General features: G+C 31.5%; 2 protein-coding genes across 2 annotated transcripts; one reads left to right on the top strand and one right to left on the bottom strand.

Moving 5' to 3' along the window:
• The first annotated feature begins 531 nt into the window (after positions 1-531).
• On the top strand, positions 532-7,236 carry LOC125067214 (nuclear speckle splicing regulatory protein 1). Its single transcript, XM_047675676.1, has 5 exons — positions 532-737; positions 808-949; positions 1,326-1,523; positions 2,311-2,476; positions 6,611-7,236. The coding sequence occupies exons 1-5, from the start codon at positions 721-723 to the stop codon at positions 7,186-7,188; spliced, it is 1,101 nt and encodes a 366-aa protein (XP_047531632.1). The 5' UTR covers positions 532-720; the 3' UTR covers positions 7,189-7,236.
• A 1,561-nt stretch (positions 7,237-8,797) lies between these two features.
• Positions 8,798-14,806, bottom strand: LOC125077104 (negative elongation factor D). Its single transcript, XM_047688911.1, has 12 exons — positions 14,601-14,806; positions 13,919-14,144; positions 13,315-13,424; positions 13,135-13,242; positions 12,451-12,600; positions 12,160-12,290; positions 11,430-11,617; positions 10,734-10,974; positions 10,334-10,544; positions 9,461-9,601; positions 9,022-9,151; positions 8,798-8,887 (listed from the first exon to the last, which is right to left on the bottom strand). The coding sequence occupies exons 1-12, from the start codon at positions 14,652-14,654 to the stop codon at positions 8,856-8,858; spliced, it is 1,722 nt and encodes a 573-aa protein (XP_047544867.1). The 5' UTR covers positions 14,655-14,806; the 3' UTR covers positions 8,798-8,855.
• Positions 14,807-15,337: the final 531 nt, after the last annotated feature.

Raw genomic sequence — 15,337 nt, 5'->3', positions numbered from 1 at the left:
CCAATAGAGGAAGGAGACGACCAAAGAAAAGATGGATGGATTGTGTGAAAGACGATATGACTGGAAATAATGTTACTTGTGAGATGACGTCTGACAGAGAAGTATGGAAGAAGAAGACATGCTGCGCCGACCCCCAAATAAAATTAGGATAAGGGCAGGATAATAATGATAATCATTCACAGTTCAGGCGTTAGACCAGTTTAAGGTTCTTTCCTAGCCACATACAACCAACTTTCGGATTCCCGGCTAAAAAATTTTGACTGATAAATCCAATAACTTTTTATCAGCCCGATATGGGTTTAAACCTAAGACCTCAGGATCAGTGGCATTATATTTCTCCACTAGAACACGGGCAGTTATTATCTAAATACTTCTAACAACAAATCTCATCATATCTCAAAATTATATCAAGTGTGCTCATTAACTAGTATCGATAAAAACGACCACATCCTAGTAATATCATTCTATATCACATCGATAGCAATTAAACGCGGACAACTCTATTTGGGACACTAAAATGTCAATGTCAAACTACGTGTGGATTGTGGTAAAAATATAACGTATATAGTAATTGTATATGTATATTTTATACTCTAACGGTATAAATACAAGAAAAATAGTCTGATTCTATCAATTATCGATATACCTAATATTTCGTATTAAATATTAACAAAAAAAAATAGTTCATCTAAGAGTATTTAGTAATTGTATATATTTAACATGTCTAATCAAAACAAGTAAGCTTAAAATTTTATGTTTAATAAAAACTTCTCAATCACACAATTCAATATATGTACAATTTGGCAGATATGGGCTTATAGTACGTGATCAAAAATCTAAACTAAATTTCGAAGCTACTCGTAATGTTTTTGGTAGCGATGGAGATTCCGATGATGAGAGAGGAGCGAAACCAGTTCTATTGAAGCCAAGTGCTAACATTAACAGACAGGTAGTAAGATTTGAATTAGAATTAAATAAAATGGCCATATAAGAATACAGATGATCTTATAGCAAGTGGTCACTCAATAACCAAAACATTATACTTGATTATATTGACAAATATTGTTATACCTTCCATTGAACAGTACCACAATATATGAGATTCTAAATACCCCTTGTGTTGCATCCATTCAATGAGAATAAGATTTCATGTATTAATTTGTGTAAAATTGTGCATTCAATTTTTAGGATTCAGTTGTAGCTATCTAAATAAATTTGTACTAAGATTTATCAACAATAAAATAATAAATAATTTAAATGTGTATGTAAAACTTTGCACTGTTAGAACAGAAATCCAAATCGCTTTAAATGTAATTTTATTGCAGTCCAAAGTTGCACAAGAAAAAGCTATAACAGAAGATCCTACAGTTTATCAATATGATGAAATATATGATTCAATGTCTAAAGAAAAACTTACTAAGAAACAAAAAACACAAGAAGAAAAAAAGCCGAGGTACATAGAGAATTTACTGAAGACTGCTAACAAAAGGAAATTAGAAAATGAAAGACGTATAGAACGCCAGGTAACAATTTTTGACCAAATTGCATGTGAAATATAATGAATTAGCCCAATAGTACTTTAAAATGTTTGCATTTGAACTACAACCGATAAATGTAAGTAATGATTATATGTATATGCAAAAAATTGGTCATTTCATTATTTTATGCACATCTTACCTATTTCTATACCAATATTATAAATGTGAAAGTATCTCCATCTATTCACACTTTCCATTTAAACCACTGAACCGATTTAGATGAAATTTGGTATGAAGATAATTTGAGTAGGAAGGAATAAATAAGCCAACTTTATTATCTTGGAATGCATGACCATTTGATGAAATGAAATTTAATACCATACTGATTTGTTAGTGTGCTTAGTGGCCAGCTGTTGGCCTTTTTTTTCAAGCATTCTCAGCTTTGACAATTTTTTTAACCCTTTTTACCCCTTGGGCTTTGGTAGGGGATATTACGTGAAATTAGCATTGCATTTATTTATTTTTATTGCATTTACTACTTGGAATTTATAAATTACATTAACAGAATAAATTAAAAATAATGGCTTTCCAAGACAGATGTATATGTTTTTTGCTATAATTATTTTATTCTATAAAGTAAAAAAATTGATGAAATATGCTATTAGCATGTTATTCTATAGCTCCAGTAATACTTCGAGGTGTCATACATTTTGAGGAACAATTTTTAAACATAAAAATTCCTTTTTTTGATTCTACTCTTCATAATTTAGAATCTAAATCTAAATTTTAGATAATCAAAAATAATAAATAAATGTGTTTTTTTTTGTTATAGATTCAGAAAGAGAGAGAAAAGGAAGGTGATGAATTTGCAGACAAAGAAGTATTTGTTACATCAGCTTATAAGAAGAAGTTGGAAGAATTAAGACTAGAAGAAGAAAAGGAAAAATATGAAGATTTTTTGGAAAGTGTGGGTGATGTTACTAAGCAGGGAGATTTAGGTTAGTATTTAGATATATGTAAGCTTTGTGATTACATTTGAGTGTTGGCAGTTGAGTCGAAGGAGGCCGTCTCAGTAAAAAACTATATAATATTTTTTTAATGACATAAGAAGTGAAATTTTGTATTGTAAAATTTATTTGTTATTAACAAAATTAAACTCTATTTTTGCAAAATATAAATCACTTTTATGTATTATATCTAAATATGTTCTGTATGGAAGAAAAGTTTGAGTGAAACATTTGCAGATAAAGGTTGGTCACCAATAAGGTACGCTATGAACTTTAAATATATACAAGGATCAATCTTAGAATACGCTCTAAAAAAGGAGAGACTGTTGTTAGAAATAAACAAATCAATAGATATACCAACTTTAATATATTTGATTGCCACCGGTCTACCAAACTTTGTAACGGATAGAATAGACAGAGAAAACCTTAAAGAAGTGAATGACTTATTTAACAGCATAAGAGGATTAGAAAGTTTAACAAGAAAAAACGACATAAAGAAGAACTTAAACACTGCGAATAAATACAATAAACAAGAAATAAAACAAACTGAAAAAAAATCATGCAGGATTTGTGAAAATAAAGGAAAAATGAATAGATCTCATCCAGAGAGTGTTTGCTGGTATAACTATGAAAAAAAAACAACAGATGATAAAAACCTTAATTCTAATTCAATATTAAAAGTTGAACTGAGTAATGAAGATCCAAAAAACTAAAATTTCCTCCACTTATTGAGATTATAGTGACATTAAATAATACATTAGAAGCCAAGGGACTGTATGACCCTGGTTCACAAATAACATTAATAAATTCAAAACTAGTTCAGGTGACGAATATGAAACCAAATTATTTTTATAACACGATAAAAACAATAAGTGGAGGGGGCAAAACAAAAGGATTGATTACGTTAGATGCGGAGTTATTGCATAAGAAGATTAAAATAAATGCATTTATCTATGAAAATGAATATTTTGAGTATGATTTAATACTAGGATTAGATTCAATACATAAATTTGGGTTGACTCATGATGAGAATTTAAATATCCAAATACAAAAAACAGATAATTTCAAAATAAGAAATAAGAATAATTTTGAAGACGAACAAACTAAAAATATGGGAATATATATAGAAGAAAAAGAATATGCTGTAAACTTTAATGAAGGTATAGATACAAACAAATTTAATATAGATACAGAACACTTAAATACTGATCAAAGAAAACAGATAAACATATTATTGGATAGTTACACTGATATCTTTGCAAAAAATAAATTTGACACTGGAAAAGTGAAGAACTATGAAGCGTGTATAGATTTACAAGTTGAAAAATATTGTTATAAAAGACCATATAGATGTTCAGTTCAAGACAAGCTAGAGATAGAAAATCAAATCTCACAACTGTTAAAACATGGATTGATTGAAGAATCATACAGTCCGTTTGGGGCACCTGTGACCTTAGCTTTTAAAAGGGATGAAGGAAAAAAAAGTAGATTATGCATAGACTTCAGAGATTTAAATAAATTAATCATACCTCAATCGCAACCATTTCCCCTAATAGAAGACTTAATAACAAAAACAATAAATTGTAATTATTTTACAACTCTAGATATAAATTCAGCTTTTTGGTCTATTCCATTAAAAATTTCAGACAAATACAAAACTGGTTTTGTAACACAGGAAGGCCATTACCAGTGGACTTGTTTACCCTTTGGCCTTAAAACATCACCGGCCATATTTCAACGAATTTTGGGAAATATTATAAGAAAAAATGACCTGTCGGGGTTTGCAGTGAATTTTATTGATGACATACTGGTTTTTTCTAAATCATTTGATGAACATATCACACACTTAAAAAAATTGTTGGATGCTATTCAAGAAGAGGGTTTCAGGTTGAAATTTACAAAATGCAAATTTGCAAGTGATTCTGTTAAGTATTTAGGCCATATATTACAAAAGAATACGATTACACCTCTAAAAGACAATTTAAAATCAATTAAAGATTTTCCTGCTCCTCAAAATAGAAAACAAATACGACAATTTTTAGGAAAAATTAATTTTTATGGAAAATACATTCCAAATGTTTCAATCGTTCTTGACCCTTTACATAAATTACTGAGAAAAGATCAGATATTTAATTGGACACAACAATGTGAGGATGCATTTCAGAAAATTAAAGATTATTTGTGTTCCAAACCAATACTAGCTATTTATAATCCACAAGCACCAATACTTATCTATACAGATGCCAGTGCCGTAGGAATAGGAGCAGTTTTAAAACAAATTCAACACAATGGCGAAGAAAAACCGGTAGCATATTTTTCTAAAAAAATAAATGAATCACAAAGAAATAAAAAAGCTATATTTTTGGAATGCTTAGCCATAAAAGAGAGTATAAAATTTTGGCAACATTGGTTGATTGGAAACTATTTTACTGTCTATACAGATCACAAACCCTTAGAGAAGTTAAATGTAAGAAACAGACCTGATGATGAATTAGGCGATATGTCATATTATCTGTCACAATATAATTGTGAAATAAAATATTTCCCAGGAAAAAATAATACAGAAGCAGATTGTCTCAGCAGAAACCCAGTGTTGGACATAGATGCTAATAATGAAGATAATTTAAGGACGGTTAATATTATTGATATTCATGACATAAAATGTGATCAAGCACAAAATTTGCAAATAAAAGAACATGAAAAGAACATTGTGTTAGAAGATGGAATTTACTATAAAAAAAGTGGTAAAAGTAATAAAAAAATACTTCTAAGTGAAAATTACAGTAAAATTATAATAAAAAAAACCCATGAAAAATATTGTCATACTGGAATAAATCAAACAGAATCTAAAATAAAACGCTTTTATACTGCACCGAATCTATCAGAAAATATCAAATATATATGCAAAAACTGTGAGACTTGTATAAAAAATAAAACAAGGTTAAATAAAAAGTATGGCTTTATATCGCAATTGGGCCCAGCTAATAAACCCTTTCAAATAATGTCACTGGACACAATAGGAGGATTTGGTGGGCAAAGATCAACAAAAAAGTATTTACATCTACTAGTTGACCACTTTACTAGATATGCATATACTCTATGTTCTAAGAATCAACACGCTCGAGACTTCATTAAACTCATAGAAAAAATTCCTAAAGAAGAAACAATAGACATCTTACTCTCTGATCAATATCCAGCTTTTAATTCGATTGAATTCAAAAATTATCTTAAGAACCGAAACATTCAATTAATATTTACTGCGGTAGACGCACCGTTCTCAAATGGTTTAAACGAAAGGCTAAATCAGACTATTGTAAACAAAATAAGATGCAAAATGAATGAATCAAAAGGAAAAAGAAATTGGTCAAAAATAGCTGAAGAATGTAGGAACAGATATAATGAAACAGACCATTCTGTAACAGGATTTTCTCCTAAATATTTGTTATCTGGGGAATCTACAGACTTGTTACCACATGAATTAAAAGAAAAACAGTTATTAACAAAAAGTTTGGAAGAAGACAGGAAAATAGCATTCCAAAGGTCAATAAAATCGCATGACTATAATAAAACTTTATTTGCCAAGAATAGATTACAATATGATTTTAAAAAAGGAGATATGGTATATGTTGACTATGGGAACAAATTAAAAAAAAAAAGATGGATGAAATTAGAATTGGCCCATTTGAAATAGAAGAAAAAATATCGGATTCAGTTTTTAAAATAAATACTGGTCGTGGAACAAGATCAACTGGACTATATCATGTCACAAAGCTTATCCCTATGCATACTGATTTTTAGTTTTCACAGCTAAATATTACTTAAGAGGAAATATAAATTTTCTCATTTATATTTCGAAGGGGGGAGATGTAAGCTTTGTGATTACATTTGAGTGTTGGCAGTTGAGTCGAAGGAGGCCGTCTCAGTAAAAAACTATATAATATTTTTTTAATGACATAAGAAGTGAAATTTTGTATTGTAAAATTTATTTGTTATTAACAAAATTAAACTCTATTTTTTAGATGAATCAAATTGTTTAATGCTTGAAAAACCCACGACCTTATATATATTTTAGTGAGTACTTATTCATGTAGAAATTAATTAAATAAATATATATTATTATTTTAGGTGGATTTTATAGACATTTGTATGAGCAAAAATTGGGAAGTACAAAATTAGATGACAGTGAAAATATTAAGGGTGATAAAAATGAAACACAAGAAACTGTTACTGAGAAAACAGAAAGCAAGACGTCTGAGACAGTCAGTAAGTCACAACAAGGAAAGCAAAGAAATTACAGAAAAAGGAAAGTTTCAAATGATATAAAATTATCTGAAGGAGAAATTGAAGACTCTGGTGATGAAATAAAGTTCTCAAATTTAAATGATATCAGAACATTTAAGAGATCCAAAGCTATAAACGAGAATATTGATGCAGATTCAGATTTTTCTATTGATGAGTCTAGTGATGAGGAGCCTAGTCATAAAAAAGATGACATTGTTGCGGAGGTCACAAACATTGAGAAACCTAAGACAAAAGAAAATGATTCAAACAGCCCTAAGGTAGAAGAAGTTTTACCTATTGAAAAGAAAGAATTAGAAAAACCGAAAATTAAAATTGATATCTGGAAGAAAAGAACAGTGGGAGAGGTGTTTGAAGAAGCTCTGAGAAGATATTATGAGAGGAAAGCTTCTAGGGGTATTTAATAGGTAGTTAGTTATATATACGAAAATTAAATGTTGTTTTAGCATATATTTTAATGAGTTTCATTTTGAAATAAAACTAGTTTTTAACGGATTTAATCGCGTATATTAATTATTTTATTTTAACATCCCGACGTTTCGAGCACTTTGCACTATTGAATATGCAGAGCTGTTACATCACTGCCTCACATCTGGTTATTTATTGTGGAATGATGAATTCTATGTACAAGTTGACGGAGTAGCCATGGGTTCCCCAGTATCCCCCGTGGTCGCTGATTTATTCATGGAAGACCTAGAGGAGAGGGCTCTTCGCTCCGGACCAATAACACCTAGGTTTTATAAACGGTACGTAGATGACACTTTCACAATACTACCTAGTGATCTGACATCTGCATTTTTAGTACATCTCAATTCTATAAATAAAAACATTCAATTTACTATGGAATTAGAGGCAAATAATTCTTTATCTTTTCTTGACATCCTTATTGTCAGGAATCCTGACAATACATTAAGTCACACAGTTTATAGGAAACCTACACACACCAATACATACCTCAATGGTGACTCGCACCACCACCCTAGTCAGTTAGCTACCGTTGGCAAATCTTTGTTTCAGAGAGCCCACCATCTCTGCGATGCTGAACACCTAGAGGACGAGCTACTTCAGGTCAAACTTGCACTCCACCAGAACAAGCTGCCCGTGCCTCGCCAGCATCGCAGAAGCCGTATCAAGCCACCCACAGTTGAGCGACAACCTGCATTTCTACCATATGTGAAGGGAGTTACAGACAGGATTGGCAATATCTTGAAGCGAGCTTCGATTAAAACCATTTACAAGCCTCATAAGAAAGTGAGCCAGTTCTTGAGACCTATCAAGAGTAATATCCCTTTACAAACTGCGGGAGTATATAAACTCGAATGTGAGTGTGGTTTATCTTACATAGGTCAAACAAAGAGAAGCATCGGTACTAGGGTCAAGGAACATATAGGAGATGTCAAAAATAGGCGTTCTTCAAAGTCTGCAGTCTGTGAACATGCACCATTTTATTCGATTTGATAAACCACAGATCCTCGCTAGAGAACACAGATTCATTCCTAGAATGATACGCGAGGCTATTGAAATTCAAAAACATCCGAACTTCAATAGAGACGATGGTTGGAGACTTTCTAACACTTGGGATCCACTTATTAAAAATTTAAAATCCCAAATCCAACAGACTGCAAGACCTAAAGATACAGTTAGTGCCTTCTGCGTGCAACCGGAACGCTACTCAAGATACCAATTAAGAAATCGTTGGCGGTAGTTGTAAATAATATTTCTTTTTAATTCGAACAGACAAATGTCACCTTAGTCTGCCCGTGACCACGAACACTGCAAAGTGCTCGAAACGTCGGGATGTTAAAATAAAATAATTAATATACGCGATTAAATCCGTTAAAAACTAGTTTTATTTCAATGTGTAATAATCGCGAAAATCTAAGACAACATTGAGTTTCATTTTATATTGTTACTGAAAGTTCATCCAGTAATAACTTTTACTTAGCACATTTGCATTTTTCACAATTTTAGAACAATTGGGTATGAAAGAAACATATTTATATTATAGTAAAATTTGTTTAATTTCGAAATAGCAGAGTTGTTGATTTAAAAAATATAAGTCTTCTTCATATCACACAACAACGTAATGTGCTTTGCAGTGAACTGAAAACAAAATTGTTAATGATTTAAAATTTAGAAATTTTATTAGTATATAAAATGAATGATTAAATATTTGTCAATTATCAATGAATTATTCCAAAGTATTGAATAAATTAGTATAGTTTTCAGAAAGTTACCTATAAATTCCGATACGGGATCATTTTCACCTTCTGCTCTCATAGTTCCTGTTATCTCTTCATTTTCAACCATGGGTAGAACTAATTGGACGAACTCTGGTGTGTAGGGTGGTGCTATTGCATCAAGTACCTTTCAGATGTACATAAATATAAATTTATCGGGAAATTTCAATATAACATGTGTGTTAGTAGCAAATTTTAGAGAGGTACCTTAATTATTGCTCTTATTTACTCTTAAAAAGGTTAGGGTGGTAGAAACAGTCTTATGTGGAGAGGCTGTTACTAATATTTTACTACTTTTAATAATCATTAGTTTTATTTAATTCTGATTAGCCTATAGTTTGACTGGTAGTGCCTTCTGGCATTAAATTCAACTGTACTGTTTAGTCCAATTGTATGTATAATACTTTGGTTAGCAGTATTTGAAGTAAATATATACCTCTGTTATAAAATATCTTATAAGTGAAATGTCTGTGTCTCCACGTTGCCAACAATGCTTGATGTACTGTAGGACCGGCACGACACATCCACGACTCAGTAAGTTAACCATGCGATCTAAAAGCATTTTTTTCAACTCCAACTAAAAATATAAACAAAAATTAGTTGCAATGCATTCTAAATTTAAAACCAAATAATTTCAACATTATAAGGTTTCAATATTTAAATTTCAGTATCTATACTATTAAACTCGGTGGCAGGGCTTTGTACAAGACCTCTTGGGTAGGTCACCCACTTATCACATATTTAACTGCCAAACAGCAATACATTATTGTGTTCCGGTTTGTCCGGTGAGGGAGATGGAGTGTACCTATATACACTAGGGACAGCACATCTTAGTTCCCAAAGGTGTCTCATTGACGAAGTAAGCGATACTAAATATATTAGATATATTTAGAGAATGATATGTCTATGTCTATGACCAGTTACAGTCATGCGGTCCATTTGCAAGTCTACCTACCTATTCTAATTAAATTAAAAAATAAATAATGAGAGCCGAAATGACGCAGTGGTTCGAACGCGTGCATCTTAACCGATGATTTCGGGTTAAAAAAGGCAGGCACCACTGAATTTTCATGTGCTTAATTTGTGTTTATAATTCATCTCGTGCTCGGCGATGAAGGAAAACATCGTGAGGAAACCTGCATGTGTCTAATTTTAACGAAATTCTGCCACATATGTATTCCGCCAACCCGCATTGGAGCAGAGTGGTGGAATATGCTCCAAACCTTCTCCTCAAAGGGAGAGGAGGCCTTTAGCCCAGCAGTGGGAAAATTTACAGGCTGCTAATGTTAATAATGCTAATTATTTATACCTGAACTAAAATCTCTAATTCGTCTTGTGGAGATTCAAAAAGTTGTACTAATAATTTAAGTAGCCTGTGATGAAGCAGCGGGTGACAAGAGGCAACTTCGTCCAGCAGTGCCAAGTGAACAGGGCAATGTTCAGTACATAGTTTGAAATATGACTTTTCTGTCACAACACATTCCACCCACACGAGCACACCCATACCAACTACTGGAAACCTGTAACAGAGATTATACCACACTAGTTAAACTTATCAGAAGTTATAACAAAATCGACAGTATAAAAAAATCCATGAAAATATCAAAATACATCGCAAATGTCAATTATCAAGCGAAGGAGCGTTAGCGTTAGCGTTGTCACCCTTTAAAACAGCATAGTTCATAAAGACCTGGAAGTATATAACACACCTTATGCAATGATAGAGGGAAGGCAGCTCTGATATCAGTTCACTCGAGCTGGCCGAGCTGCTACACACAGCGTGGATTTTCTCGATAGCTTGCACGGTCGCCTTCAGCTCGTCTTTGACGGGTCGGCCGGGGGTCACGCCCTCGCACACGCTGGCCGCGTACGCCAGTAAGTACATGTATTTTGATTTGTGTTCAGGATTCAGTTTGCTTCCTAATTTAAACAAGGAGTCCACGAGAAGTTCTACAAACAATACAAAATTACTTGTTTAATAAAACAAAAAAGTCATTTGGTATAATTAAATATAGTTACATGAATTTATAAAATATATTTTTACAATATGTATCAAGTATAGCAAACTCAGGTGCACTATTCCTCGTTTGATAGCAATCCAATACGAACGGAGAGAGATTAACAGAAAAATTTAAGCATTATTTAATGGCTAACCCGGAATACGAACCCTATATTTGATGATCTTATAGGTTTAGTATCCTATAAGATCATGAAATATACTGACTTAGTAAGTCAACGAACTAGTTTAAGAATAATAATGTCGTCCTGAAGTCAGCCATCTGCACAAGACATATTATAGTGCACAGGTGCATTCTATCACTCACTCTACTAATTTGATGGGACGGCAAATCCGACACAATCGGAAAGAACGTATATAAATAACTTACAAATACAAAATCATATACCTAGAAAATGAGGTATCCTTAACAAGTGAACCGGGGGTGGCTCGGGCTGTGTGTAAGCCCGAAACAGTACCGAAATGTCAGCCGGGTTCAAGGCGCCCCGCGACAACATGGCGGCCAGCGCCGTGCGCGCGCTGCGCCACGACTCGCCGGGCGTCAGCGCCAGTGTGATCGGTGTTACGTCATGCCCACTTAAACCAAAATAATATAGCAGTGGCACATTAAAAAGTTTAAGTATTTATATAGAAAAAGTACCAATAATCACTCATAATTTTTTGAAATTAAAGTACAACAGTTTGCAAATTAAAGTAAAAACAATAATTCATACCGTTTTATATGCATATACTTATGGATGGGAGATTGTTTCAAAACTAATTTACTTGCATTTTATCAGTCATAAGTTATGAACGTAGTAGTGATTAAAAGCTAATATGGAACATACATCTTATATTAAAAACATACATAATATTGTTAAAATAAATAAATTATAATCATGATATGTTAAGGTCGCCGACGATTTACTCTTTTTCTTTATTTACTAAAGTTAAATACTTCATGCGCTGGATGTGTTCCATTCTCGTGTATAAAAAATTATACAGTCTCCTCTAACCTTTCTCAATTTATTATTATTATTTCAAATCGGACAGTAGGTTCTGGATTTGGCATGTTTCATCAAACGAAACTCTTCAGCTTTATAATACATAACAAATTTATTAATTAAATATTTTCTTACCTCTGTTGTGCACATCGAGTTATTTCCTGACTAAGCCTTTTCATAATTGCTCCACCTCTGGGTTCTTGTGACAGTATATGGACTATGACTTGGCTATACACATAAGTATGAGCCCCGTGACATACCATTTTCTATAAAACAATGATTAAACATATTATAAATAGCATACATGTATGTCAAGCAAAAACAGTCATAACTTATATCTACAATCCATATGTTAAATCACAATAAACATGTTTCTATGAAGTATTTGAAATTAACTAAATGTACTCTTAGGATTTTTATACATACAGCACATTCGGTGACACTATTCTGCCAATCATCTGAGCTTTGTAAAAATCCAACAATTGCTGATTTTAAAACACGAGAAAATACTTCAATTTGTTGAGCTGCAGTTGATATACTTGTGATTTCTCCTTGAAAACCAGCATCAGATATTAACTGAAAATAAATAAATTTACATAAAAATAAGTCTGCATAGCCTGTGGTATATTTGATTGTTATAAAGCTGGTTATTAGAAGGATCTTTAGTTAAGGTCTTAAGATATGTAGCTAGTAGTAAGGCTTTGTGCAAGCCTGCATTGGTAAGTACCACCCCATCATCAGATATTCTACCGCAAACTGTAATGCTTATTGTTGTTATTTGGCAGTAGTGGTACATTGGTGATGCGAGGAATGGCTAATATTGCTTACAGCAACAATGTCTATAGGTGATGGGGACCACTAACCATCATGTGGCCTATGTGCTTATCCTATTATACACATATGTAAGTAAAATAAACAGTCTTATAAAAATGTCAAAAAAATTGTTAAGACAAAAATATTTAACACATATTGATACTAATTCAACATATATTTATTAATGTTTGGTGAACTTATAGCCATTTGAAAAATTACAAACAGTTCTGTGAAAATAAATTCACACAATTTACAATAAAATGAAATTATTGGTACCAAATTAAATAACTTACTCACCTTTATGGTAAAATTTAACATAAGGCAGTCAGGGTATTCTTCAGCTAATCTGTAAATTAAGGATCTCCATGTTGGATGTTCAATCATTTCTGTAAGCCAAGCTGGTGTCTGTAAGGACAAAAATTTTTATTAAATATTATATTAGTGATATTTTAAGAAGAAATTAAATTTTTTACTTACTTCACCTTCTTCTGTGAAAATTGTATCTGCTTTTTTAGGATCAAATGTTTTTAAAATCATATCCTTCAAATGATTTTCAACCATGGCCTGAACTTCCGTTACTTTAACTCCTGAAAAAAAAGGTTATTCATGAATATAGAAAAAGAAATGTTTTCAAAAAAATGTTATTTACATTCAGACTAAGTTAAAGGTTTAAATAAAGAAAAATTATAAAGTCTCCTCTAACCGTATGTATAAGTGGTAGGCAGTTTTTGTTGCTCATGAAAGTATGTAAATTAATATAACTAATAAACTGCACATTTTTGTCCAATTATAATAAAATATATATTTTGAGAAGTATGTAATCAATTTGGTATATATATTTTTTTAATTTATTGTATTTTCTATCTTTTATAATACACCCCGTATTGTGGTTTGAAACCTAACCTTTTTAATTGTTATGTATTAATTATTCAATTTAGCTATTGTGAGCACTTAAGTAGTTGTCTCAATACTTTTATTTTAAGATGTTCAAAATTGCCTATAATTTTCTATGATAATTACCATAGACAGAGATTAGATAGCACTTATTTTATTATTTAAGGGTTTATAACATTTAACACACCTCCTAAAATGAGCCATTCAGCAAGCAAATTAGCCATCTGTGCAACAGCATTATAGTTTATTGACAGTTGTTCAATGACTTGTTCTGGGTTGCCTCCAGCTTGAAAGTATCTCTTTAATTGACCAAATATACCAGGTTCCATGATATAGTCAGGAGTTTTGAACTTTTCAAGGCATTCCTGTAGAACTTCTTCTGGATTATCAATAACATCTTCGGTTCCTTCATCCTATAATGAGAAAATTATAAAAACATACATTTTTGACATTTTTTTTACATGGACACATAAAAAAGTATAGTAAATAAGATATTTCAAGTGTAGATTATTTGAACGTAATGTCCAGCAGTATTATTCTCAGGGAGGTGTGGCTGCATCTTCATTATACTTTAAAGTAACATGTATAAAATTTGTCATTTCAACTCAAACTGTCCAATGAAAGGATATGAGTGGAGTGGACTGTGCTGGATCAGGGTTCACACAGAATATATTACAAGATTTTGTACTAGTTTGGCCTACAACCTGATGTATTAAGTTTTATTTAAATTGCAATTCTAATAATAACAAAAAAATTACTAAAGTAATATTTTGCAACCTAAATTGCTTTGATAGCAGGAAGTTTTCCTCCCGGCATCCATGCATCTAAACGATATTAAAAATGTTTGTAACAATCGTACACACACTTACTTCATACTGATTAGATCCTTCCCAAACACGTTCTTCTTCATACGGACTAGGCATTATTGATGTTTATGTAAACAGTGTAAAACAAAACAACAAATGAATAATTATGTAGTTAGTTTATATATTTATCTGGCTATTTAAATTTATTTTAGATATCATTTTAAGTATAAATATTATTTCATACTCAAATAGTATTTTCTAATAATAATATTATGTATGATATATTCGTATTATTTTTTACAATAAAATTTAACAACAAACTGACAATGTTTTATTATATACACATAGTATTCAGATTTTAAGATCTTTCCATGTCAAGCTTTCACTAAATGTCAAAATGCGTGTTGTCAACTTGTATATGTCAACCATAATAGACATTATAGAATCCATAGATAGTGTAAATTACTAATATTCTCTTTGGGAATAAGTATGGTAAAACAGAATAATTAAACATCATAAAAATATAAAGTCTTAAATATTATGGACCATTTGTACTGATTTGGTTTTTATTTCATATTTCATATGTTTTTAAACCTATTGTTCGTATATTTTGAATAATCTACAATTCAAATGTTTCAGTTCATTCGTCATAATACTGTGGGAAATTACAATAAATTTGGATCAATTGATTTATTACATGGAATTAGATTATAGAGCCGTAGATTTCTTCTATTTGTCCGTCACGGTCAAAACGGAGGAACGAGCTGAGGCCTTTGTCGTCTCGTTCTCATAGATACAAG

Source organism: Vanessa atalanta, chromosome 1, assembly GCF_905147765.1.
Source record: "Vanessa atalanta chromosome 1, ilVanAtal1.2, whole genome shotgun sequence".
In the NCBI taxonomy this organism is placed as follows: Eukaryota; Metazoa; Arthropoda; class Insecta; order Lepidoptera; family Nymphalidae; genus Vanessa; species Vanessa atalanta.
Note: the sequence above shows the minus strand (reverse complement) of the source record. Positions and strands in the feature narration are given on the sequence as shown.

Coding starts and splice junctions, on each gene's coding strand:
- LOC125067214 (XM_047675676.1), top strand. Junction 950..1,325: donor GTGCTAACATTAACAGACAG/GTAGTAAGATTT, acceptor ATTTTATTGCAG/TCCAAAGTTGCACAAGAAAA. Junction 1,524..2,310: donor AAAGACGTATAGAACGCCAG/GTAACAATTTTT, acceptor TTTTTGTTATAG/ATTCAGAAAGAGAGAGAAAA.
- LOC125077104 (XM_047688911.1), bottom strand. CDS start 14,654: ATGCCTAGTCCGTATGAAGAAGAACGTGTTTGGGAAGGATCTAATCAG. Junction 14,145..14,600: donor AAGGATCTAATCAGTATGAA/GTAAGTGTGTGT, acceptor TTCTCATTATAG/GATGAAGGAACCGAAGATGT. Junction 10,975..11,429: donor AAGGATACCTCATTTTCTAG/GTATATGATTTT, acceptor TATTGTTTGTAG/AACTTCTCGTGGACTCCTTG.